Here is a 24626-nt window from a genome sequence, read left to right as displayed (position 1 = left end):
TATTTCCGCAAGGGCAGGACAGACAGAGCGAGAGAAGGCTCGATGAGACGTGCATACCACAAGCCACTTTATGATCACAATTCTAGGGTTCCTTTTACAATCTATTAAACATCGTGTGAGATATATTAATTCAGGAAACAAAAGCACAGTCGCAGAGGTAGAACATGACTTTCACCTGATGCAAAATAGGGGATGACAAAAAACATGCAGAGGAAAAAATTGAAAAGAAGACAAAAACTGTAACCAGAGATACCAGACTCTGCATGTTGTACACTTATTTTCTGCCAGAATCGTTATACCCACACTAGCCCGCTCAAGTCACTTCACTGGCTCCCTGTCCGCTTCCGCATTTAGTTTAAACTTCTCATACTGACCTTTAAATGCATCCACTCTGCAGCCCCCCATTACTTCTCCACTCTCAACTCTCCCTACATTCCTCCTCGTGAACTCCGCTCTCTGGACAAATCTCTCTTGTTGTCCCCCTTCTCCTCCACCGCTAACTCCAGGCTTCCTTCCTTTTCTCCCGCAGCACCTTATGCCTGGAATAGACTTCCTGAGCCTGTACGTCCAGCTCCATCTCTACGTGTTTTCAAATCTATGCTGAAAACCCACCTTTTCACTGCTGCTTTTGGCTCCTAGCCACTACTCAATTGCCCTCCCCTTGTCCCTTCCTTCCTTCTCACCCATTACTTCCCTCACCCGTAACTGTCTTGTCTGTCTGTATTATTTAGAATTTAAGCTCTTTTGAGCAGGGACTGTCTCTTTGTATCAGGTGTTCAGCGCTGCGTGCGTCTGGTAGCGCTATACAAATGCTAATAATAATAATAATAGTACAACACTACAGAAATAGAAAGAAATGCATGTCCTCCTGTACTGTGCAAAATAAAGCCAATGGATGTAAACTCTCGACACTGACATAATTCAGTCACTAAACTGAAAATACCTTTATTGTCCGGTGCTTTTATTTTACTAATCATCTTGTTCTCAGTCTCTGGTTCTGTTTCCCTCTTAACTCTGTTTCCAGGGCCTCCTGTGTTCATTTGCTATTTCTTTTCTCGCCTTTCTTCTTCACTTCCTGCCCTAAGTCTATGTTTGGGATTGATCTTTCACGTTCAGCTTTCTTCCATTTTTCTGCCTCAAAGCTATTTAGTTTTCCATCTTCCTTCCCTTCCTGTGCAACACCTCTCTTCTTCCATTCCCTTCTTTTCCTGTACAGCATCTCCTTCCTCTTCTCTTCATGCTCAGCATTTCTCTCTTCTGTCTTTCCTTTCCCTTCCTGTGCAATGCTTTTCCCTCTCCTTCCCACCCCTATTCCCTCCCGCGGGTCCAATCTCTTTCCCTACCTTCTTCTTCCTTCCCAATCCGTTTTTTTCTACCCCCACCCCTCGCTGCGCGTTTACAAACTTGTTGTGGTCACTGGCAGCCATTAGATCAGGCTTTCTCTCTGCCGCGTAACACCTGCGTGGGCAGAAGTTGTAACAGAGCAAAGGACCCTGGGGCTGGCCAGAGGAAAGCCTGATCTAATCGCTGATGGCACCCACAACAAGTTTGTAAACTCAAGGTGGAGGGGAGCGAAACCGGGCCCAAGGGAGGAGGAGAAAGGTAGGGCAATGATGCCGAAGTATGCTGACTCTGGTTGAGGTAGCAAAGGGGTGGCAATGCATTTTTTGGCGGGTGATACATGCCACTCCATAGCGACGCCTATGACCAGCTCAGGAAAAGGGAGTACCTACGCTCTAAGTGCAGCTGACAGGGGGCACGTACTCACTGTGTATGTGATATTATTTTTCCAACTGAGATTCTGTAAATGTGATATTATTTCCAAGACTTTCAAACTGATATCTGAAGCTGTGCTGGTAAGAATAAAAACCACTTCTAACTCTCTGATTCCTTTAAACTTTTTCTATGATATTTTTCTTTATTTTGGTACAAAGTGAATAGCATATAAACGCAGCCAGTACATCACTCTGAGTTCTAGTTCCAGTTAAGATGCTGAGTCCAAGCCGAGTTCCAGTTACAGCCCTGACGCTGAGTCTACTTCAAGTTCCAGTGCCAGCAGAGATGCTGAGTCTACTCCGAGTTCCAGTTCCAGCCAAGATGCTGAGTCCACGCTGAGTTCTAGTTCCAGTCAAGATGCTGAGTCCAAGCCGAGTTCCAGTTCCAGCCTTGATGCTGAGTCTACTCCGAGTTCCAGTTCCAGCCCTGATGCTGACTCTACTTTGAGTACCAGTGCCAGCCCTGACGCTGAGTCCACTCTGAGTTCCAGTGCCAGCCGAGATGCTGAGTCCACTCCGGGTCCCAGTCTCGGTTTGGTTCCTGAGTCTAGTCCGAGTTCCGGTCCCGAAGCCAGTCCGAGTTCCAGTCCCGATTCCAGTAAGAGTTCCAGTCTTGATTCAAGTCCTGATTCCAGTACGAGTTCCGGTCCTGATGCTAGTCCTGATTCCAGTCCAGGTCCCAGTCCAGTTCTTGATTCCTGTTTAGATTCCAGTCCAGCTACCCATGGTCATGTTTGGAAACTCCTCCGTAGGTTTCATCATTGTTACCCATGAAGACCTGAATCACCCGTGGAGACCGGGGGGGGGGGGGGGGGCCTTGAGGAGGAGGTGCTGTCACGATTGTGACTGTTTTCCCTAGCTGTGTTCTCCTCGCCCTCTGGTGGCCAGAACCGGTAGCTGCCATAGACTGTCTTGCTGTCTCCCTACACATTCCAGACTTTCTTTCCGGTCTGGTCCAGATATTCTAGCCCTCCAGACTTGGGTTGAAGTTTGGCAGCTAGTCTCACCCTTAGCTGCCTGGAGATTGCTGCAGCTGAGCCTCAGCTACTGATGGGCTTATTAGCCACCTGGAAACTTTCTGCTTTGTCTTTGCAACGCCTAAGGTCTTTGAGTTTGTTGGTGTGCTCTGTGGCACTTCTGCCTGAACTAGTTTCTTGTCTGAGTTCCTTGTCCGGTTCTAGTCAGTCTGTGTGTAGTTTAACTTTGGTTTATTGCCTATTTCCTAGTCTTGTTTCTGGTCTGTATTCCTTGTCTAGTTCTTGGTTGTCTGTGTTTCTTTCTTAGTGGCTGCTTGGCAGCTTTCAGTCCTGACTCTTACCTATCTGTGTTTCTTTCTTAGTGGCTGCTTGGCAGCTTTCAGTCCTTGTTCTTAAGCCTGTCTACTTTCTACCTAGTGTGGTATTGTTTGTCTGAGAGTTCTAGTCTAGTATTCTGCCTAGCCTCCCTTGTGTTTTCTAGACCCTGTGTGTATCCTGTTGGCATCCAGTTCCTGCCCTGTCCAGTAAGTCCTGCCGGCCGCCTGCACCCAGGGGCTCAACCCCTGGGGAATGGTGGTCAAGTGCAGGTGAAGTCTAGCTGTTCCTGCTCTGCCTGTGCCTGCTTGTTTGCCTTGGCTGCAACTCCAGTCCGGGGTTCCAGTCCTGTTCTGCCTTGTTTCTGGTTTGGAGGTGGTTTTGCCTGCCACTGCCGCTCCTTGGCAGAGGTCCAAGGGCTCACAAATCCAGTTCTGCCTTGAAAGCCCGAGAACCTTAATTATTACCCTACTTTGAACATTACAAATCAATATACATATGCACCCAAATCAACACACTTTATCTATGGTAATGGAGCAAAAAGATCTCAGTAGAAGCTCTGAAGATCAGTGGCTTAACACACCTTACAGACCAGCGGTACTTCTGAATTGCCAAGCAGCAAGCCTGCAATAGGCTTTCTGCACTTCTGTAAACTGGTCTCTTTATACATTTACAAATGGGTATTTAGACTAATTTAAACCATTTTTCTCTCCGGTGAGACTCTATAGGCCATTGCAGCTGGGCTTCACTTCTAAAACAATTAGAACATTTAAATGGTTCTCTCTTGTATGACTCATTATATACCATTTGCATCTCGGCCTTTGTAACCAGCAGGGACTAACCCATCGTAAACTCACCGTGAGGTTTTACCTCTTCACACCACATCCGTGATGGGGAAGTCTTACCCAAAATATTCTCACACAACCAGCTGTCAAATTCAGCAAGATTCTCTTTATTTTTCGTACTTCAATCAGCAGACAAAAATCATAAGCAAGGGCAGAGTGCAAGCAGCTATGAAACATAAAAGAGAAAGATCAGCTAGGGAAGATGAGACTCCCCTCGAGCTATGGGTGGATCCCCTTTTATAGGTCTATCTGTCCTCTCCTTCTCATTTGCTTATCTGTCTTTTCCACCTATCCTCTCTCACTTAGTTTCTATCCTTCCCATATTCCATAACCATCTTACCTATCTTCTAACTTGTTTCTGTGTCATGTGCAGCTACAGTATTTTCTCTAAATTCCTAACATTGCAGAAGAGCTTATAATGTTACCATTTTTACAATGCTTAAAGTGAACTGAACTCCTGCACACCCTCTCCTGCACTGCCACACAGTTCACACATACTGGTCCACGATCCTTGTTTTTAAGCATGTCTGCTTTAAACTATGTTGTAACATGATGTCAGTTCAATTGTCAGAATTAAATATGCAGCAGAATTATTGAAATATGTAGAATTGTGCTGAATCAGATAGCAATACAAAAATACAGTTTTAAAAGACTTATTGAAACTGCAGCAGAAACTGGCTTTCAGTTCAAGTCCCTCTTCCCCCTTTTTCCTGGGAACTTCTGATAGCAGGGCTAGTCAATTACAAACACTTAACAGAGACAAAAGCTGGCTGGGTCACCAAGACATCTCTAGAGAACAAAAAACTGAAGCAGACAGAGAGACTCCTATGACTCAAAATGAAAAAGCCCATCTATATGACAAAAGAAACTCCACCTATCACAGCAGACTGAAACCTGTCCTGTGCAAAAGCCCTCAAGCTATAGAAAAGCCATTCGCCAGCAGATATCCAGGAAACATGTGACCATGCTTCCCTGCAAACTACAATACCCAAGATCCCCTGCAAACTACAATATCCAGGACTCAGGGAAAACTATAAAAAGCCTGGAAACAGCCCAGCTCTCTCTCTTGGGACCTGCTTCTTCTTGGGATCTGCTGCGCTGGGGACCTACAGCTCTACCCTTCTCTCCTGTAACCATGTGCCATGTGCTCAGCTTTGTAATAAGGACTTGTAAGTAACTAATAATTCATATTTACCTTACTTAAGCACAGGTTATCTGTAAAGATCTCTTAAAAGAACTATCTCTCGCTTGTAACCTTATATATATGATTGTATTAATCATATTGTAACATAATAAAACTTTTGAAGCTAAAATATAGTCTCTTTGTGTTCTGAGTATATGGTATCTTTTAAAGTTATACTGATAGCACATGGTCACTTTTAAAACTTAGTGCCATGCTCTGAGCACATACTTTTAAATCTTGCAGTACATGCTAGTGAAATTACAGAAATATAGCATTTAATTCCTTTGTGTTCTTGCAACTGTAAATCATTTCTTGCCTTGTGGGTAAGTGGTGGAGAATTTGAAATAAATAAATAAATAATAAAAATAAATAAATAAATAAAAAAAAAAATATATATATATATATATATATATATAAAATTATAAACATTAGTGAGTGCTCTAGAGCTCTTTCCCCCAAGATAAATTAATTCTTGTTACAATGTGACAGGCCTGCAAAATCCCTCTGTTCAGTTCTTCCTCTCTCTGACAATAAAACCTTGCTTTTGAAACATTTATAACATCCTGAATATTAATATAGTTTGCTTACTGTATGATTTTTTGCAGGTCCAGTCAGATTGCCCTTCCCTCTAAAACATTTATGACATTCTAAACATTTAAATGGTTTCTCTCCTGTATGAATCCTTTCATGCTATTTCAGTTGGGTCTTCTTATTGAAACATTTTTCACAATCTGAATATTTGCATGTTTTTCTTCTGAATGAACTTTCACCTTGGCCTTCCTTCTGAAAAATGTATCACATTTGGAACATTTATGGTTTCTCTCCCATATGAGTCATTTTGTGTTGTTTCAGGTGGGCCTTGCATCTGAAACGTTTATCACACTCTGAACATTTAAATGGTTTCTCTCCTGTATGAGTCCTTTCATGAGGTTTCAGCTGTGCCTTGGTTGTGAAACATTTATCACATTCTGAACATTTAAATGGCTTCTCTCCTGTATGAGTCCTTTTGTGATGTTCCAGGCTGTTCTTGTTTCTGTAACATTTTAATACATTCTGAACAATTAAATGGTTTCTCTCCCGTGTGACTTCTTATGTGGTCTTCCACTTCAACCTTTGTTCTGAAACATTTATTACATTCTGAACATTTAAATGGTTTCTCTCCTGTATGAATCATTTCATGTCGGTTCAGGGAGGTTTTGTATGGGAACCATTTATCACAGTCCGAACATTTAAATGGGGTTTCTCCAGTATGAGTCCTTTGGTGAACTTTCAACATGGACTGCCTTCTAAAACATTTATCACACTCTGAACATTTAAATGGCTTTTCTTTTGTATGAAGTTTTTCGTGAACTTTCACCCCATCCTCTCCCATATGAGTCATTTTGTGTTCTTTCAGGTGGGTCTTGCGACTGAAACACTTATCACACTCTGAACATTTAAATGGTTTCTCTCCTGTATGAGTCCATTTATGAGGTTTCAGCTGTGCCTTGGTTGTGAAACATTTATCACATTCTGAACATTTAAATGGCTTCTCTCCTGTATGAGTCTTTTTGTGACGTTCTAGGCTACTTTTACTTCTGAAACATTTAATACATTCTGAACATCTAAATGGTTTCTCTCCCGTGTGACTTTTTATATGTTCTTCCACTTCAACTTTGGTTTTGAAACATTTATTACATTCTGAACATTTAAATGGTTTCTCTCCTGTATGAATCATTTCATGTCGCTTCAGGGAGGTTTTATATCGGAACCATTTATCACATTCCGAACATTTAAATGGGTTTTCTCCAGTATGAGTCCTTTGGTGAACTTTCACCTCGGCCTGACTTCTAAACCATTTATCACACTCTGAGCATTTAAATGGTTTCTCTCCCGTATGAGTCTTTTCATGAAATTTCACCTCACGCTTGCTTTTGAAACATTTATCACATTCTGTACATTTAAATGGTCTCTGTTCCGTATGAGTCTTTTCATGAAGTTTCACCTCGCTCTTGCTTTTGAAACATTTAAAACATTGTAAACATTTAAATGGTTTGTCTCCTGTATGAGTCTTTTTGTGACGTTTCACATCACTCTTGCTTCGAAAACATTTAAAACATTCTAAACATTTAAATGGCTTCTCTCCTGTATGAGTCCTTTTGTGATGTTCCAGGCTGTTCTTGTTTCTGTAACATTTAATACATTCTGAACAATTAAATGGTTTCTCTCCCGTGTGACTTCTTATGTGGTCTTCCACTTCAACCTTTGTTCTGAAACATTTATTACATTCTGAACATTTAAATGGTTTCTCTCCTGTATGAATCATTTCATGTCGGTTCAGGGAGGTTTTGTATGGGAACCATTTATCACAGTCCGAACATTTAAATGGGGTTTCTCCAGTATGAGTCCTTTGGTGAACTTTCACCTCGGCCTGCCTTCTAAACCATTTATCACACTCTGAGCATTTAAATGGTTTCTCTCCCGTATGAGTCTTTTCATGAAATTTCACCTCACGCTTGCTTTTGAAACATTTATCACATTCTGTACATTTAAATGGTCTCTGTTCCGTATGAGTCTTTTCATGAAGTTTCACCTCGCTCTTGCTTTTGAAACATTTAAAACATTGTAAACATTTAAATGGTTTGTCTCCTGTATGAGTCTTTTTGTGACGTTTCACATCACTCTTGCTTCGAAAACATTTAAAACATTCTAAACACTTAAATGGTTTCTCTCCTGTATGAGTCTTTTTGTGTCGTTCCAAGCTGTCCTTGCTTTTGAAACATTTATCGCATTCAGAGCATTTAAATGGTTTTTCTCCTCTATGCACCCTTCCATGATTTTTCAACTGAAATCTGTCTATGAAACATTTCCCACATTCTAAACATTTAAATGGTTTCTCTCCTATATGTATCTTTTCATGCCGTTGCAGGTGTTCTTTACAACTGAAGCATTTATCACACTCTGAAGACTTAAATGGTTTCTCTCCTGTATGTATTCTTTCATGCCGTATCAGGTGTTCTTTATGACTGAAGCATTTATCACATTCTGAACATTTAAATGGTTTTTCTCCCGTGTGTGTCCTTTCATGCCGTTTCACCTCTGCCTTGGTTCCGAACCATTTATCACATTCTGAACATTTAAATGGTTTCTCTCCTGTGTGCGTCCTTTTGTGACTATTCCGGTGTCCTTTGAATTTGAAATATTTATCACATTCTGAACATTTAAATGGCTTTTCACCCGTGTGTATCCTTTCATGCTGTTCCAGTCCAGCCTTCCTTATGAAACATTTGTCACATTCTGAACATTTAAATGGTTTATGTTCCATGTGACCTATTTTATGCAGTTGTAGGTTCCTTCTCTCATTGGAACATTTATCACATTCAGATCCTTTACATGTTTTTTCACAGTTTTCAGAGTATCCAGATGGGTTAGTATTGTGCATACCTTGACAGTCATGAACTTCAGTCCTAAACCCACTTATGTGGTGCTCAATAACATTGAGTTAGTAGTAAAAGTTTCCCAAATATCAGCACTTCCAGGTTGTACAAGGTTTGGGCAACAGCTGCAGTTCTCTTTTGTCTCTCTAATCTTTCTCCTGTCTGGGATGCTACTTTCTCACCGTTGGGTATTATGCTACCCATACCTCCTTCACAATCTGCTGAAGGATCTGTGCTGTCTCTGGAGGAGTCTTTACGTTCCATTCCTCTTTTGCTGCTCATCACACATTCTCATTCTTTCACTATCATTCCTAAATTCATCATCTGTTGGATAAAAAATAAGAATATGAGCCTTAATTTTACAGCTATGGAAAATGACATATTTAAGGCGGGCAGGAGCGAGGAGAATGTGCTACTAACCCAGAAAATCCCTGGAGTACCTGGGCTACAGGTAGAACCGGGTGGAGCTTAGTCAGGAGAGTGGGAAGGGGTTCGGGGGGGGGGGGGGTCAAATTTAAAAAACAATGATGGTGCCAGCCCGATATTCAGTAGCTCATGTCCCATGTGAGCCAGCTGGCACCTGCATAACCCTTGGCTCCGCTTGTAACCTCCCCAAGGCAATATTCAGGGTACTACCTGCTTTAATGCTACTGAACATTGGGGGTTAGGGAGCCCCAGGGGATTGTTGAGAATATAGCCTAGTAAATATGAAAGCCCAATGCTGAGAGTGTACAGATCTACATAAGTATTGCCATACTGGGACAGACCGAAGGTCTATCAAGCCCAGCATCCTGTTTCCAACAGTGGCCAATCCAGGTCACAAGTACCTGGCAAGATCCCAAATCAGTACAATACATTTTATGCTGCTTATTCTCGAAATAAGCAGTGGGTTTTCCCTAAGTCCATTTTAATAATGGTCTATGGACTTTTCCTTTGGGAAGCCATCCAAACCTTTTTTAAACCTCGCTAACCGCTTGTACTACATTCTCTGACAACAAATTCCAGAGTTTAATTACACTTTGAGTGAAGAAATATTTTCTCCATTTGTTTAAGTTTACTTACTTTCTAGCTTCATGCGTGCCCCCTACTCCTAGTATTTTTGGAAAGAGTAGACAAGCGATTCACGTCTATCTGTTCCACTCATTATTTTATAGACCTCTATCGTATCTCCCCTCAGCCGTCTTTTCTCCAAGCTGAAGAACCCTACCAAGTACTTCCTGATTATAAATTCCCACACCAGCTCTGAAGCTTGAGACAGTGGCGTAGGGAGGGGGAGGGCGGTTGGGCGGTCCGCCCCGGGTGCACGCCGCTGGGGGGTGTCGGCGCCTCGCTGGTTCCTTGCTCTCTCTGCCCCGGAACAGGTTACTTCCTGTTCCGGGACAGAGAGAGCAGGGAACCAGCGAGGCGCCGACACCCCCAGCGGCGTGCACTCAGCGGATTGGCTCTCTCGCCCACCCCTCACTGCCTTCCAGGTATGTTCTCGGGGGGGGGGGGGGGGTTGCGCTCTGGGGGGGGAGGGTGCGCAGCAGCGACCCGTCCTGGGTGTCAGCTGCCCTCACGACGCCACTGGCTGGAGACACACCATTTCCCTGGTCCTTGGCTCAGGTACTGTGTACTCACCTTAAGATGCAGCTCTCTTCGCTACTGGAGCGCCCTCCTGGAACCTGTTCAGCCTCCTGCCCCTCTGACAGGCTCATTCTCTCCAGACTAGCGCCACCTGCTGCAAGGTGGCTGAACTGTATCAGCCTCAGCCTTGGCAGACTAGCACCATCTCCCGAAAGGCTTATTTTCAACCTCTGGGACACACGGATAGGTCTGTACCTAAGCGCGGCAAATAGCTTGTTTCAAGATGGGAAAGACATGCCTGCTTATAATCGAAATAGAAAAACGCCTATATGTGACCAAATCGGGAGATAGACGTTTATCTCACAAAAACGAATAAAGCGGTATAATCGAAAGCCGAATTTGGACGTTTTCAACTGCACTCCGTCGCGGATGCGGACAAAGTTGATGGGGGCGTGTCAAGGCGTGGTGAAGGCGGAACTGGGGCGTGTTATCGGGCGATCAGAGATGGGCGCCTTTCGCCAATAATGGAAAAAATATATGCGTTTTTAGCGAGAATTTAGGGCACTTTTCCTGGACCCAGTTTTTCCACGAATAAGGCCCCAAAAAGTGCCCTAAATGACCAGATGACCACTGGAGGGAATCGGGGATGACCTCCCCTGACTCCCTCAGTGGTCACAAACCCCCTCCCACCACAAAAATATGCCGTTTCACAACTTTTTATTTTCACCCTCAAATGTCATAACCCACCTCCCTGGCAGCAGTATGCAGGTCACTGGAGCAGTTATTAGAGGGTGCAGTGGACTTCAGGCATGTGGCCCCAGGCCCATCCCCCCCCACCTGTTACACTTGTGCTGGTAAACGGGAGTCCTCCAAACCGCCCCCCAAACCCACTGTACCCACATGTAGGTGCCCCCCTTCACCCCTTAGGGCTATAGTAATGGTGTAGACTTGTGGGGAGTGGGTTTTGAGGGGGATTTGGGGGGCTCAACACCCAAGGGAAGGGTGCTATGCACCCTGGGAGCTGTTTTACCTTTTTTTTTTTGTAAAAGTGCCCCCCTAGGGTGCCCAGTTGGTGGTCCTGGCATGTGAGGGGGACCAGTGCACTACGAATCCTGGCCCCTCCCACGAATAAATGTCTTGGAGTTATTCATTTTTGAGCTGGGCGCTTTCGGTTTTCCATTATCGCTGAAAAACAAAAACGCCCAGCTCAAAAAAAGATAAACGTCCATGTTTTTCAAAAATACGGTTCCGGTCCGCCCCTTCACGGACCCGTTCTCGGAGATAAACGCCCATGGAGATAGACGTTTCTGTTCGATTATGCCCCTTATGGTCTTCTCTATTTTGGTCAATTTATAGGAGATGACCAAATGCTACATTTTGGAACGTTACAAGTTCATTATCAACTGGGTAGCTAGAGATGTTATTCCCTTACCTTCGATAAACATTTCATTCAGGTAGAACAACTAATAGCAGGGGGCGGAGACCTTATGTCAGCTTTTGAAACTTTAGTGGGTGGACAAGTTGGTAGGGGTTATATATCTTTTGTTTATGGGCTCCTCAGCACCTTAGATAAATGGAAGGCTACCTACAGGGGGGCATGGGAGAGGGATGTATTGTAAGCCACGTTGAGCCTGCAAAGAGGTGGGAAAATGTGGGATACAAATGCAATAAATAAAGAAATAAATCTAGAGAGTTTTCTGACGAGGAAAGGGAAACTGTCTCAATGTGATCTCATAAATTGTAAAATGCACCTCAGATTATTGAGAATGTGTAATGGAACAGAATTTTAAAGGCTGTTTTTCAGCCCTGTCTTGAACGAGCAGTGCACTTGGGGGTCTGTATTGTTGATTAGAAGTAATTCTGTTTCATTCATTGTTTAAGTGTCGTCTTAAAGGACTAAAAGTAACTTTTCTTGTAAATACAAAAACAACAGGCTGGAATGTTCTTGAAGCCAGCTTGTGCAGGGGGGATGCAGGATGTGCTTGAGGTTCAGGAGGAAAACCACCTGGCCAGTGTTTCTTGTTGTCTGAAACCCAGAGCATGTGACTGCATGTGTTCATTCTGGTAATTTTCCTCTGCTCTGAATTCTCTATAAAGGAGGTCATGCTGCGGTGAGAGCTTTGAGGTTATCTGCAAGCAGACGTGCTGTGCAGAAGTAGAGATCAATAGATCCGTTCCTGTGTTCAGACTTCAAGCTCTCGCTGGACCTGGCTTCCCCAGCTGATGATAAGAGCCTGAAATTCCTGACCAGTGATGATTGTATGTATATAATGTATTGGTTCTTTTCATGTTCTAATAGATGCAAAGACCAGTGATGTAATGATTGTTTATGATCATCGTGTTTGTTCCTTTCCTGGTCTAAAGAACTCTTTGCATTGGCTTAGATGTAGAGACCAGTGATGTAACGATTGTTTACACAGGTAATCATTGTGTTTGCTTCTTTTCCTGGTCTAAGTAGAGACCAGTGATGCAATAATTGTTTATACAGCTAATCTTGTATGTGTCAAGTGTACAGCGCTGCGTACGTCTAGTAGCACTATAGAAATGATTAGTAGTAGTAGTCTTTGGGATTCCGGAATCTTGCTACTCTTTGGGATTCTGCATGGAATCTTACTACTCTTTGGGATTCTGGAATCTTGCTACTCTTTGGGATTCCACACAGAATCTTGCTACTCTTTGTCCTTATCCCTTATTTGTCCTGTTTGTCCTAATTAGATTGTAAGCTCTGTTGAGCAGGGACTGTCTCTTCATGTTCAAGTGTACAGCGCTGCGTACATCGAGTAGCGCTATAAAAATGATAAGTAGTAGTGCTAACCATTATATATATATATATATATATATATATATATATATATATATATACACACTTGTTTTATAGCTTTCTTTTAGTTAGATGGTTTAATTAGTGTGTATAGCTCCTAATTTGACTCAATCAGCTTGTATGTTTCTTAATTATTGTATAGACTGAAGCAATAATTATTTATACACTCTCCATTTGAATAAAGAGTTTCATTTACCCAATACGAATCCAAAAGAATCTGCATTGACATAGTAACATAGCAGATGACGGCAGAAAAAGACCTGCACGGTCCATCCAGTCGCATTATTTCATTCTTTGAGCAGTCTGTGGTAATTAGGTGAGCAGGCTGCAATACCAAGGCAAAACAGAATGGTCTTAAGGTACTGGTGAGATGGCATTACTCTCCATCTAGACTGCAAGCCATTATGAGGAAAGGGGATGGTTTATGTTGAAGAGGGTGTAACCGGAGGGGAACATATACTCACATTTGGTGGGAATGTCCTAGGGTCCAAAAATTATTGAAGGAGGTATCTGCATATGGGCAACAGTTATATACCGTGTACTATGGAAAATGCCCTACTAAGTGGGAGAGTGGAAGGGATAACAGGAGCTATGGATAAATTAATGCTATTGGTTTTTACAACAGCTCGACGGCTGATTGCCTCACAATGGCATACACGGGACATGCCAAAACAGGCTGTATATTATATGCAAACGATATAGATTGACTACCTTAAAATCTAATAAATGGAAATATTATCAAGAAATGTGGGGAAGATTTCTCCACTTGGAAGGACATTCTCTGAATTTAGGGAGCGCAATGGGAGAAGAGAAGGGATGGGGAGGGTCTATTTTTAGTTTTTCATTATTGGAGGTGGCTGTTCGTTATATATAAAATGGACACACATTCTTAATTTTTTCTGTTAAGAGATGCTGTCAGTTATTTTGATTGAAAATTCATATAAAGTTACAAAAAAAAAAAAGAAAATGGAGGTTGTGAATTCCTGTGGCAGCCTTGTGAGACTGCTGTGCCATTTTCGAACTGGAATGGTATCATAGTAACATAGTAGATGACGGCAGAAAAAGACCTGCACGGTCCATCCAGTCTGCCCAACAAGACAAACCCATAGGTGTATACCTTACCTTGATTTGTACCTGTCATTTTCAGGGCACAGACCGTATAAGTCTGCCCACCACTATCCTCGCCTCCCAACCACCAACCCCTCTTCCCCCCACCGGGTCCGAAACCGAATTTCGGCTAAGCTCCTGAGGATCCATTCCTTCTGCACAGGATTCCTTTATGTATATCGCACGCATGTTTGAATTCCGTTACTGTTTTCATCTCCACCACCTCCCGCGATATGCTGCATTATGTACTGTGATTTGCATTAATCTATCAGCAATACAAAATGTCAAACTGAACCATGTCAATCTACTACTACTTATCATTTCTATAGCGCTATTAGACGTACGCAGCGCTGTACACTTGAACATGAAGAGACAGTCCCTCCTCGATAGAGCTTACAATCTAATTAGGACAGACAAACAGGACAAACAAGACATAAGGGAATATTAAAGTGAGGATGATAAAATAAGGGTTCTGAACAAGTGAATAAGGGTTAGGAGTTAAAAGCAGCATCAAAAAGGTGGGCTTTTAGCTTAGATTTGAAGACGGCCAGAGATGGAGCTTGACGTACCGGCTCAGGAAGTCTATTCCAGGCATATGGTGCAGCAAGATAAAGGAACGGAGTCTGGAGTTAGCAGTGGAGGAGAAGGGTGCAGATAAGAGAGATTTACCCAGTGAACGGAGTTCCCAGGGAGGAATGTAGGGAGAGATGAGAGTGGAGAGGTACTGAGGAGCTGCAGAGTGAATGCACTTATAGGTCAATAAGAGGAGTTTGAACTGTATGCGGAAATGGATAGGAAGCCAGTGAAGTGACTTGAGGAGAGGGCTAATATGAGCATAACGACACTGGCGGAATATTAGTTGTGCAGCAGAATTTTGAACAGATTGAAGAGGAGAGAGATGGCTAAGTGGGAGACCTGTGAGAAGCAAGTAGCATTAGTCTAAGCGAGAGGTGATATGAGTGTGGATGAGGGTTCTGGTAGTGTGCTCAGAAAGGAAAGGGTGAATTTTGGTGATATTATAGAGAAAGAAACAACAGGTTTTAGCAGTCTGCTGAATATGTGCAGAGAAGGAGAGGGAGGAGTTGAAGATGACCCCAAGGTTACGAGCTGATGAGACAGGAAGGATGAGAGTGTTATCCACAGAATTAGAGAATGGGGGAAGAGGATAAGTTGGTTTAAGGGGAAAGATAAGAAGCTCAGTCTTGGTCATGTTTAGTTTCAGATGGCGCTGAGACATCCAGGCAGCCATGTCAGACAGGCAGGCTGATACTTTGGCCTGGATTTCGGCTGAGATTTCTGGTGTGGCGAGGTAGATCTGGGTGTCATCAGCGTAAAGATGATACTGAAAACCATGGGATGAGATCAGAGTACCAAGGGAAGAAGTATAGATGGAGAAAAGAAGAGGTCCCAGGACAGATCCCTGAGGTACACCAACTGACAGTGGGATAGAAGTAGAGGAGGATCCACTAGAGTATACACTAAAGGTAAGCTGGGAGAGATAAGAAGAAAACCAGGAAAGAAGAGAGCCCTGAAATCCAAGTGAGGACAGCGTATCAAGGAGTAGGCTGTGATCAACAGTGTCAAAAGCAGCAGATAGATCGAGAAGGATGAGGACAGAACAGAGACCTTTGGATCTGGCCAGGAACAGATCATTGGAGACTTTAGCAAGCACTGTTTCAGTTGAATGAAGGGGGGCGAAAGCCAGATTGAAGTGGATCAAGAATAGCTTGAGATGAAAGAAAGTCAAGGCAATGGCGGTGAACAGCACGTTCAAGTATCTTGGATAGGAAAGGGAGGAGGGAGATGGGGCGATAGTTGGAAGGACAGGTAGGGTCCAATTAAGGTTTTTTTAAGGAGTGGTGTGACTACGGCATGTTTGAAGGCATCGGGAACAGTCGCAGTGGACAGTGAAAGCTTGAGGATATGACAGATAAAAAGGGATGACAGTAGGAGAGATAGTGTTAAGTAGATGGATGGGAATAGGATCAGAGGAACAGGTAGTTAGTTTCGAGGAGGAAATAAGATGTGTAGTTTCCTCTTCAGTGATTTCAGTAAAGGAAGAAAAGGAGGCAGGGGTTGGAGGGTTGAGAGAATGGACTAAGGGAAGGAGAGGTGGAGGTGACCTGGTTGAGAATTCAAGTTTAATCTTGTGAACCTTATCATGAAAGTACTCAGCCAGAGTCTGGGGAGAAAGTGAAGAGGGGGTTGGAGGTGAAGGCACTTTGAGGAGAGAGTTCAGTGTGACAACGAGACGTCGAGGGTTTGAGCCAATCCATAGTGCAGAAGCCTCTCCACCTCCAGCAGCCCTTTCAACAGTACAGATTTCTCAACCCCAAAACACTCTAGGGTGAAGGGTTTTGCAGATCTGATCCCAACCCTGAGATACTCACCTCTATCAGTGCCTCCTCCATCTCCACAGACAGTTTAATCTGTCCAAAGTAGGGAAATAGACAGAGGCAGGAGAAGAGGCGACGACAACCTTTTATCCCAGCAGCGTTGAATTCCTAAATGGTCCCAGCTGACTTCAGTAACGATGTGCAGGAGGAATTTTATACTTACTTGTTATAGAAGGATGAGTCTGTTCAGACATCTCTGATTCAGGATTATTCATGAAGGGGACATCTTCCTCTTGTTTAATACTCGGTGAGAACATAGATGTTACAACTGGAAGGTCTGTGATGAGAAAACAAATTTACAAGGATTCACCAAGTATCTGATAATACTAAATTAGGAAACTGATTTTAAGTGTCCAAATGTTTGATGTTATTGACCCCATCTCCTGTGATCGAAAAATGCAAAGCCCATTAAATACAAAACATTTACTTACTGTTAAAGTCATTTGGATTTTCTTTTCCCTCCCACTTAAATTGTTGAGTGAAATATTTCTCATCTTCCATTTTAATCTTGAATAGAGCATCAGGATTAACAATTGAATAACCTGTTGATAAGAAGTAGGAAAATTACATTGAAATTGCATTTTTAGAATCCCTCGGAAGGTTCCCTCTGCTTCATGTTTTGATGGAGCAGTGCGTGATTTGTGCATGGACGTCTGTGTATAGGTATCTTGGGGTATGTGTATTTGTCTGACAAAGCTTTGAGAGAAGAGACAGCAGTGGTCCGACACTTACTACTACTTAACATTTCTAAAGCGCTACTAGGGTTACGCAGCGCTGTACAGTTTAACAAAGAAGGACAGTCCCTGCTCAAAGGAGCTTACAATCTAAAGGACGAAATGTCAAGTTGGGGCAGTCTAGATTTCCTGAATAGAGGTATAATGGTTAGGTGCCGAATGCGACATTGAAGAGGTGTGCTTTGAGCAAGGATTTGAAGATGGGCAGGGAGGGAGCTTGGCGTATGGACTCGGGGAGTTTATTCCAAGCATAGGGTGAGGCGAGGCAGAAAGGGCGGAGCCTGGAGTTGGCAGTGGAGGAGAAGGGTGCTGAGAGGAGGGATTTGTCCTGTGAGCGGAGGTTTCGGGTAGTAACGTAGGGGAGATTATTATATCATAGAGGTTTTCTGGTATAGAGAATTCTCTTCATTTCCCTCCTAGGTGGAGGCATTCCAGCTGCCAATCTACTGGTTATCATTTGGGGAGGTTATATGTTGTACAGTATAGTTGACTCGTGTGCAACTGATATGTCATGACGTTATGCAGAAGTCTCAGAGGAAATCTGAGAAGTAAATCCTCTCTCTGGTCTTCGGTGCCAAAATATTCTGAATAGGAATGGGAGAGAGATTCCAGCTGGTGTTGTGTGAAGCCTCTAGTTTAACCCTTTAGTGTCCAATGTTCCCATCAATCTGTTCCCATATGGCTTATTACGGGAACACTGGACACTGAAGGGTTAAGGTCTACGTTTTATGTAAAAAAGAACAGCATCTTTTGCAGATCCTGTAGCAGTGGTGTCTTTCACAGGCCCCTATTGCATATGGGATGGCATCAGAAGCCAGGATCTTAAATTTCAGGTGCTCATGGTATCTAGTTCCTGTGATTTTTATGTGCTTGAGTGGTAGATGACAGAAAACACATATTCACCTCGTGAGAGGAGGATGGCATGAATCTCCTTGATGACCTTCTTGTACAGCTCCTTCTGCCAGTCTCCTAGAAGGTCCCAGTCCACTTCCAAGAAATAAGCAGCAACATCCTTGAAAGTGACCAATGCCTAGAACAGCAAACAAAAACAATAAAACCTATGAACGAAATGTCAGCAGAGTCATGAATTAATCCTAGATTACAGATTTGATTCTGAATTGGAAAAGGTTCGAGAAAGGAGGGTAAAGACAAAAATGAAGAGAAGAGCAGAGCTGATCAGTAGGTACCACCATCATCTCAGTCTTTTCCATATTCATTGTTGGGCCATTTTGAGCCCACTGTGCTGACATCTCAGACTTATACGGTCTGTGCCAGAGCCGGTGGTGGGAGGCGGGACTGGTGGTTGGGAGGTGGGGATGGTGCTGGGCAGACTTATACGGTCTGTGCCAGAGCCGGTGGTGGGAGGCGGGACTGGTGGTTGGGAGGTGGGGATGGTGCTGGGCAGACTTATACGGTCTGTGCCAGAGCCGGTGGTGGGAGGAGGGGCTGGTGGTTGGGAGGTGGGGATAGTGCTGGGCAGACTTACACGGTCTGTGCCAGAGCTGGTGGTGGGAGGCGGGACTGGTGGTTGGGAGGCGGGGGATAGTGCTGGGCAGACTTATACGGTCTGTGCCAGAACCGGTGGTAGGAGGCGGGGCTGGTGGTTGGGAGGTGGGGATAGTGCTGGGCAGACTTACACGGTCTGTGCCCTGAAAAGGACCGGTACAAATCAAGGTAAGGTATACACAAAAAGTAGCACATGTGAGTTTATCTCGTTGGGCAGACTGGATGGACCGTGCAGGTCTTTTTCTGCCGTCATCTACTATATATATATATATATATATATATATATATAATGCAGAGAAGAGCAGAGCTGATCAGTAGGTACCACCATCATCTCAGTCTTTTCCATATTCATTGTTGGGCCATCTTGAGCCCACTGTGCTGAAATCTCACTATCTGTGACTGATGAGAACCGAGAGACTTAGAAAAAAGTGCAAATCGATAATATAGCATCAGCGTAAAAACTGACAAACAGCACTCTGCCACAAAAGATCACATAAAGAGGACATATAGATGTCAAATAATAACAGCAGAAAACACAGAACCCCAAGAGACCTCCCCCCCCCCCCCCCCCGCCAATACTAAACCTCTGTGGTGGAATTGAATATCCAGTTTATTTTTGGCTGGTTTCGACTTAACTGGCTGATATTCAACATTGACCAGTTTAGTTGAAACCTGTCAAAGATATTCAAGCTATTCATATGCTTTAAGAAGGACAGAGATGGCAGAAAAGGGGGGGGGGGGGGAGATTTGTCACCACAGGCTATGTTCATAGGCAAATCATTCACCCTATACAACAATTAATTTGAAGTTCTTTGAGAAAAGCGCAAAATAAAAGCGTGAAATATACCAAATAATCTTAAGGCCCTTTATATTACTTTAAGTAACCTTACTCTCTTAGCAAGTTTGAATAACTAAACAATTCACCAATATTGAGATGCAGACAGCAATCTAGCAGTAAGATGTGGCACTTAATTCAAAAGACTGGATAGCACCCATGTATGCTTATCTCCCTGCTGATGAGAGATCACATGTGTGTACCCAGTGCAAAGAGCTCCTGGTTCTCAAAGAATGAGTCTGAGGCTAGAGTACCAGAATTGGAAGCACTGAAGCAGACAGAGAGGAATACAGAGGAGAACAAACACGGACATAGTAGACAAGTCCCATCTCTAGTCTGGCAGCCTCTGTACTATCTTGGTAGAGAGATCATCTAAAAAAGGAAAGCATCACTTTGGTGAGGCAGAAATAATTCAATAGCCAGAATCCAGCCTCCAAAGAAGTATCATCCTCTCGCACTGAGGATGTGTCTTCAGGAGCTTCTGCTAGAGAGGGAAGGGTAAGGATGGTGTGAAGGAGGCAGATCTCACACATTACCAAGATAGGATTTTAAACAGTGATGGGGAGGAGCCAGCTGTCTTGATACCTGTGGGTACCAAAAACATAGGAAAGTGTGGAAGGGAAGTCCTGGAAGCCAAAGTTAGGCTCTTAGATAGAAAGCTGAAATCCAGAAGCTCCAGAGCAACATTCTCAGAAATACTCCCTTGTTCCACGTGCAGAACCCAAAAGATAAAAGAAAAGATACAAAAGAACAAAAAACCTCGCAGAGATAATGGCACTCAGAAGATAGCGAAGGTGACTCAAAAAAAACCCCAACGATGCTATGTAGTCTTGAAAGTTTATTACACAATGACGGCGACTCAAGACTGCCCGTGTTTCAGCCCAATGGCCTACCTCAAGAGTCTTCTTGTGTTAAGCGGCGAGTCTTTTGGTGTCACTTCCTGGTTTCAGGTATTTCTAGTCTTATTTATTATGATAATGCTCAAAAAAGGTGGGACGCACTGCAACTAGCACTGAACAACTAGCACTGAACAACCTAACAGCGCGCTTCAAATTAACTTCAGACTCGTTCAAACAGTTAGGACTGTTGACAGTCACTCAGGAGTAGATGGACTGGGATTAGGTATCTTTAAAAGGATACTATCAGAACAGGGAAGTAAGGGCATCCCAATAGGGAAATTGCAACACAGGCAGAAGTAGGCAGCGCTGCACAAACATAGAAGAAAGACAGTCCCTGCTCAAAGAGCTTACAATCTAATAGACAAAAAATAAAGTAAGCAAATCAATTAATGTGTACAGGAAGGAAGGAGGAGAGGAGGGTAGGTGGAGACGAGTGGTTACGAGTCAAAAGCAATGTTAAAGAGGTGGGCTCAAATGCCTTCAAAGGGTGAGTAGATGGAGAGTAAAGACTGCTAACTATCCCTGTCAACGACTAAGCAAGCTGTAAATACAGTACAGAGAAAAAAAACACACTTTGAAATGTCTGTATACAAATCCTAGAAGCCTGAAAAATAAGGGAGAGTTAGAGTATATTACAATTAGGGGCCCTTTTACTATGCCGCGGTAAGGCTACTGGGGCAATGGCGCGCGACAATCCGGCTCTATCGACGGGCACACCATTTCCAGGCCGGATTATTTTTTGGGGGAGGAGCAGCGAGGGCAGTGGTAAAAAGAGGGCCTCTGATCTGTGGAAGGAAGATAACCAATGGAAGGAACACTCTGAAATCAGGGTCCAAATTATATCACCATGGATTAAACTGGAGGGTGGTAGGGCTATATGTTAACGAGGAAATTGAGTGAAACAGAATAAAAATTCAGCAGGAAACTGATTGTAAAGAGAGAGAGAGGTCAGAAAGAGTGAGAGACAAAGGGAAGATCATAAAACTTGGTAAAGGAGTTCGATTCCCACTTCAGGCACAGGCAGCTCCTTGTGACTCTGGGCAAGTCACTTAACCCTCCATTGCCCCATGTAAGCCGCATTGAGCCTGCCATGAGTGAGAAAGTGCAGGGTACAAATGTAACAAAAAAAACAAAAATAAAAAATAATAGATACTAAAGAAGATAAAGGGAAGAGAGAGCGACATGGGATAAGGATGGGGAGAGAATAAGAGAAAGAAGAAATAAAAAAAAAAAAGAGTACACAAATGAAAGAAGAAAAGTAAAAATAAGAAAAATAGAACAAACACATTATCTACACGACAAGAGTTAGAAGTCAGAGGCTGTGATTATAACACCTCATTCTCACTATCCCTGGTCCACAGGAGGGAATCTTTCTTATAGGAAAAGTTTGTTATCACCTCATTACTAGCTTTAATCGTAGCTTCATCACATGCTTCAGGCAGTTCCTCACATGTGCCCGTGGTGGTCAGATTTCCTCTGTCCTCAGATCCCTGAGGCTCAGTCCTGAATCCTTTTTGCTCAAACTGGATTAAAATGTCAGGCTTAACATTGTGGGAGCCTATTATAGGAAAAAGACAGCAAAATATGCTTAAAACAAAAGTTACCACAGAGTCTTGTAATTGCCCAAAATTATTCACAGGGACCTCCACTGATTCAGGACCATAAAAAAAAAAAAAAAAGGGTACTGCTGTGCTGATCATCATCAGAAATGTATTCTAGAAATACCCCGATATTTTCATACTGTGGTGAGCAACTCCTTTCTTAACAGCTACAAACAGCTCTGTTATACACACTGCTACTGCGTAAATATAATGAAAATGTCTGTCATCAGGAGTTTGGGGGTTTTATTTTTACACAGTTTTCCACCTAGTTTCTGTATAAATCAAATTTTACTGCACACTGAAAATTTGAAAACTGCTAAATCATTTTGAGATAGATATTCAGCTTGAGGCAGTCAGGACAGCAAAGGGGATATTCAGCGATACTATCCAGTTAAGGGCCACCGAATATCTGGGAATGACCAGCTCAGTGTGTTTAACTGGGCAGGACCCTCTCCTACCAGTTAATAAACCCTTTTTAATATTGGACCCTAAAATTCTATAAGACAGAGCGGGAGAGGTCTTTAGCCCCCAGGTTTTTTTTCCTTCTTCCCTTTATTTCCTCTCTATCCCTATGCATCTCCTTCCTCTCTTCTACCCCTCCATCCACATCCATCATTTCTGCTCTTTCCTCCCCTCCATACATGTTCAGCATTTTTCTTCTCTCCTCTTCCTTCCCCTCCAACCAGGTCCAGCATTCTGCTCTCTTCTCCCCCTCCATCCATGTGCATCTCCTTCCTCTCTCTCCCTCCCCCATCCATGTGTAGCATTTCTCCCCTCCATTCTTGTCCAGCATTTCTCCTCTCTCCTCTTTCCCTCATCTGTCCAACATTCTCCTCTCTTCCCTCCCCTCCCCATGCATCTCTCTTTCCTACTCTCCATCCATGTCTAGCTTTTCTCCTCTCTTCCCTCCCCTCCATTCATGTTCAGAATTTTTCCTCTCCCCCTCCCCTCCATGTGCAGCATGTCTCCTCTCTCCTCCCCCTGCTCTTCATCCATGTGCAGCACTTCTCCTCTCTCCTTTTCCCTCCCCTCCAACCATGTCCAGCATTTCTCCTCTCTCCTCCCCCTGCTCTTCATCCATGTGCAGCACTTCTCTCTCCTCTTCCCTCCCCTCCAACCAGGTCCAGCATTTCTGCTCTCTTCTCTCCCCTCCATACATGTTCAGCATTTTTCTTCTCTCCTCTTCCCTCCCCTCCAACCATGTCCAGCATTTCTCCTCTCTCCTCCCCCTGCTCTTCATCCATGTGCAGCACTTCTCTCTCCTCTTCCCTCTCCTCCAACCATGTCCAGCATTTCTCCTCTCTCCTCCCCCTGCTGTTCTCCATGTCCAGCATTTCTCCTCTCTCCTCCCCCTGCTGTTCTCCATGTCCAGCATTTCTCCTCTCTCCTCCCCCTGCTCTTCATCCATGTGCAGCACTTCTCTCTCCTCTTCCCTCCCCTCCAACCATGTCCAGCATTTCTCCTCTCTCCTCCCCCTGCTCTTCATCCATGTGCAGCACTTCTCTCTCCTCTCCTCTTCCCTCCCCTCCAACCATGTCCAGCATTTCTCCTCTCTCCTCCCCCTGCTCTTCATCCATGTGCAGCACTTCTCTCTCCTCTTCCCTCCCCTCCAACCAGGTCCAGCATTTCTGCTCTCTTCTCTCCCCTCCATACATGTTCAGCATTTTTCTTCTCTCCTCTTCCCTCCCCTCCAACCATGTCCAGCATTTCTCCTCTCTCCTCCCCCTGCTCTTCATCCATGTGCAGCACTTCTCTCTCCTCTTCCCTCCCCTCCAACCATGTCCAGCATTTCTCCTCTCTCCCACCTACCCTTCAACCTCACCCACTTTCTATTTCCTCACCTCCTTCAGTCCAACCCTTCCCCCGCCACCCATCTAGTATTTCTCTTCCTGCCTCTCCCGCTGCCTACCTTAGACAATCTGGGCCGCCCGGCACCAGCGCTAACTTTGAGGAGCCTCCGCACCCATGCGCTCGGGAAGGTCCTGTTGGTTCCACCCTCTCGGAGACGTATGCGTCAGAGTGGTACCAATAGGAACTCCAGGAGCAGAAACGCTTGAAGGCTCTTCGCTACTGAAGTTAGCGCTGGTGCCGGGCCTAGTACTCTATGATTACTATCAGCGGCCCAGACTGTCAGAGGCAGGCAGTGGTGGGAAACGGGATCAGCCTCACAGTGATGCCAACAGGGAAGCAGTAAAAAAAAGGTTCTGGTACACTGTACCGGTGCCCATCGGCACAAAAAAAGCCCTGGTTATTTCACTGTTAACCCCAGTTATCTCTCTATATAAAAAGCAACACCAATGTTCTATGAAGCCTCCAGCCGGAAGTGTGAAGGGGGCGAGATATCCGGTTTCCCTATGAGTGTCTGCCCCGCCCTCTCTGTAACACAGTCAGTGAAGGAAAACAGCAGAGCACGAAATCAAATCGCTACCTCTGTAACAGTGAAGGACTCAGAGGGGGGAGGGGAGAGAGGCCAGAGGGCAGGGACACACACACTCCCACATGCACACAGAAGAAAACATTGCTAGCCCCCGTTTCATTTGCATCAGAAACGGGGCTTTTTTACTAGTTAATAAATAAACCAGAACCAAAGAGGAAGAAAACACGATTTGGAATAACCTGCCAGAGATGGTGACATAAAGGAAAGGAATAT

At 44.0% G+C, this 24626-nt stretch overlaps 1 protein-coding gene and 1 long non-coding RNA gene across 2 annotated transcripts in view; both read right to left on the bottom strand.

The window, feature by feature from the left end:
- Positions 1-5500: 5500 nt before the first annotated feature.
- The window catches only part of LOC115468218, a 127251-nt gene continuing 108125 nt past the window's right edge, over positions 5501-24626 (bottom strand). Inside the window, 6 exon segments of the mRNA XM_030199752.1 lie at positions 5501-6139; positions 6141-8561; positions 8718-8785; positions 16565-16678; positions 18039-18165; positions 21773-21933. Of these exon segments, the coding sequence (XP_030055612.1) occupies positions 5906-6139; positions 6141-8561; positions 8718-8785; positions 16565-16678; positions 18039-18165; positions 21773-21933 (3125 nt within the window). The 3' untranslated portion in view covers positions 5501-5905.
- LOC115468360 lies at positions 8782-16874 on the bottom strand. Its single transcript, XR_003941855.1, has 3 exons — positions 16833-16874; positions 16565-16678; positions 8782-8835 (listed from the first exon to the last, which is right to left on the bottom strand). It is a non-coding gene; the product is annotated as an uncharacterized LOC115468360 (long non-coding RNA).

The sequence above is a fragment of the Microcaecilia unicolor genome, chromosome 4, assembly GCF_901765095.1.
Source record: "Microcaecilia unicolor chromosome 4, aMicUni1.1, whole genome shotgun sequence".
Taxonomy (NCBI): domain Eukaryota; kingdom Metazoa; phylum Chordata; class Amphibia; order Gymnophiona; family Siphonopidae; genus Microcaecilia; species Microcaecilia unicolor.
Note: the sequence above shows the minus strand (reverse complement) of the source record. Positions and strands in the feature narration are given on the sequence as shown.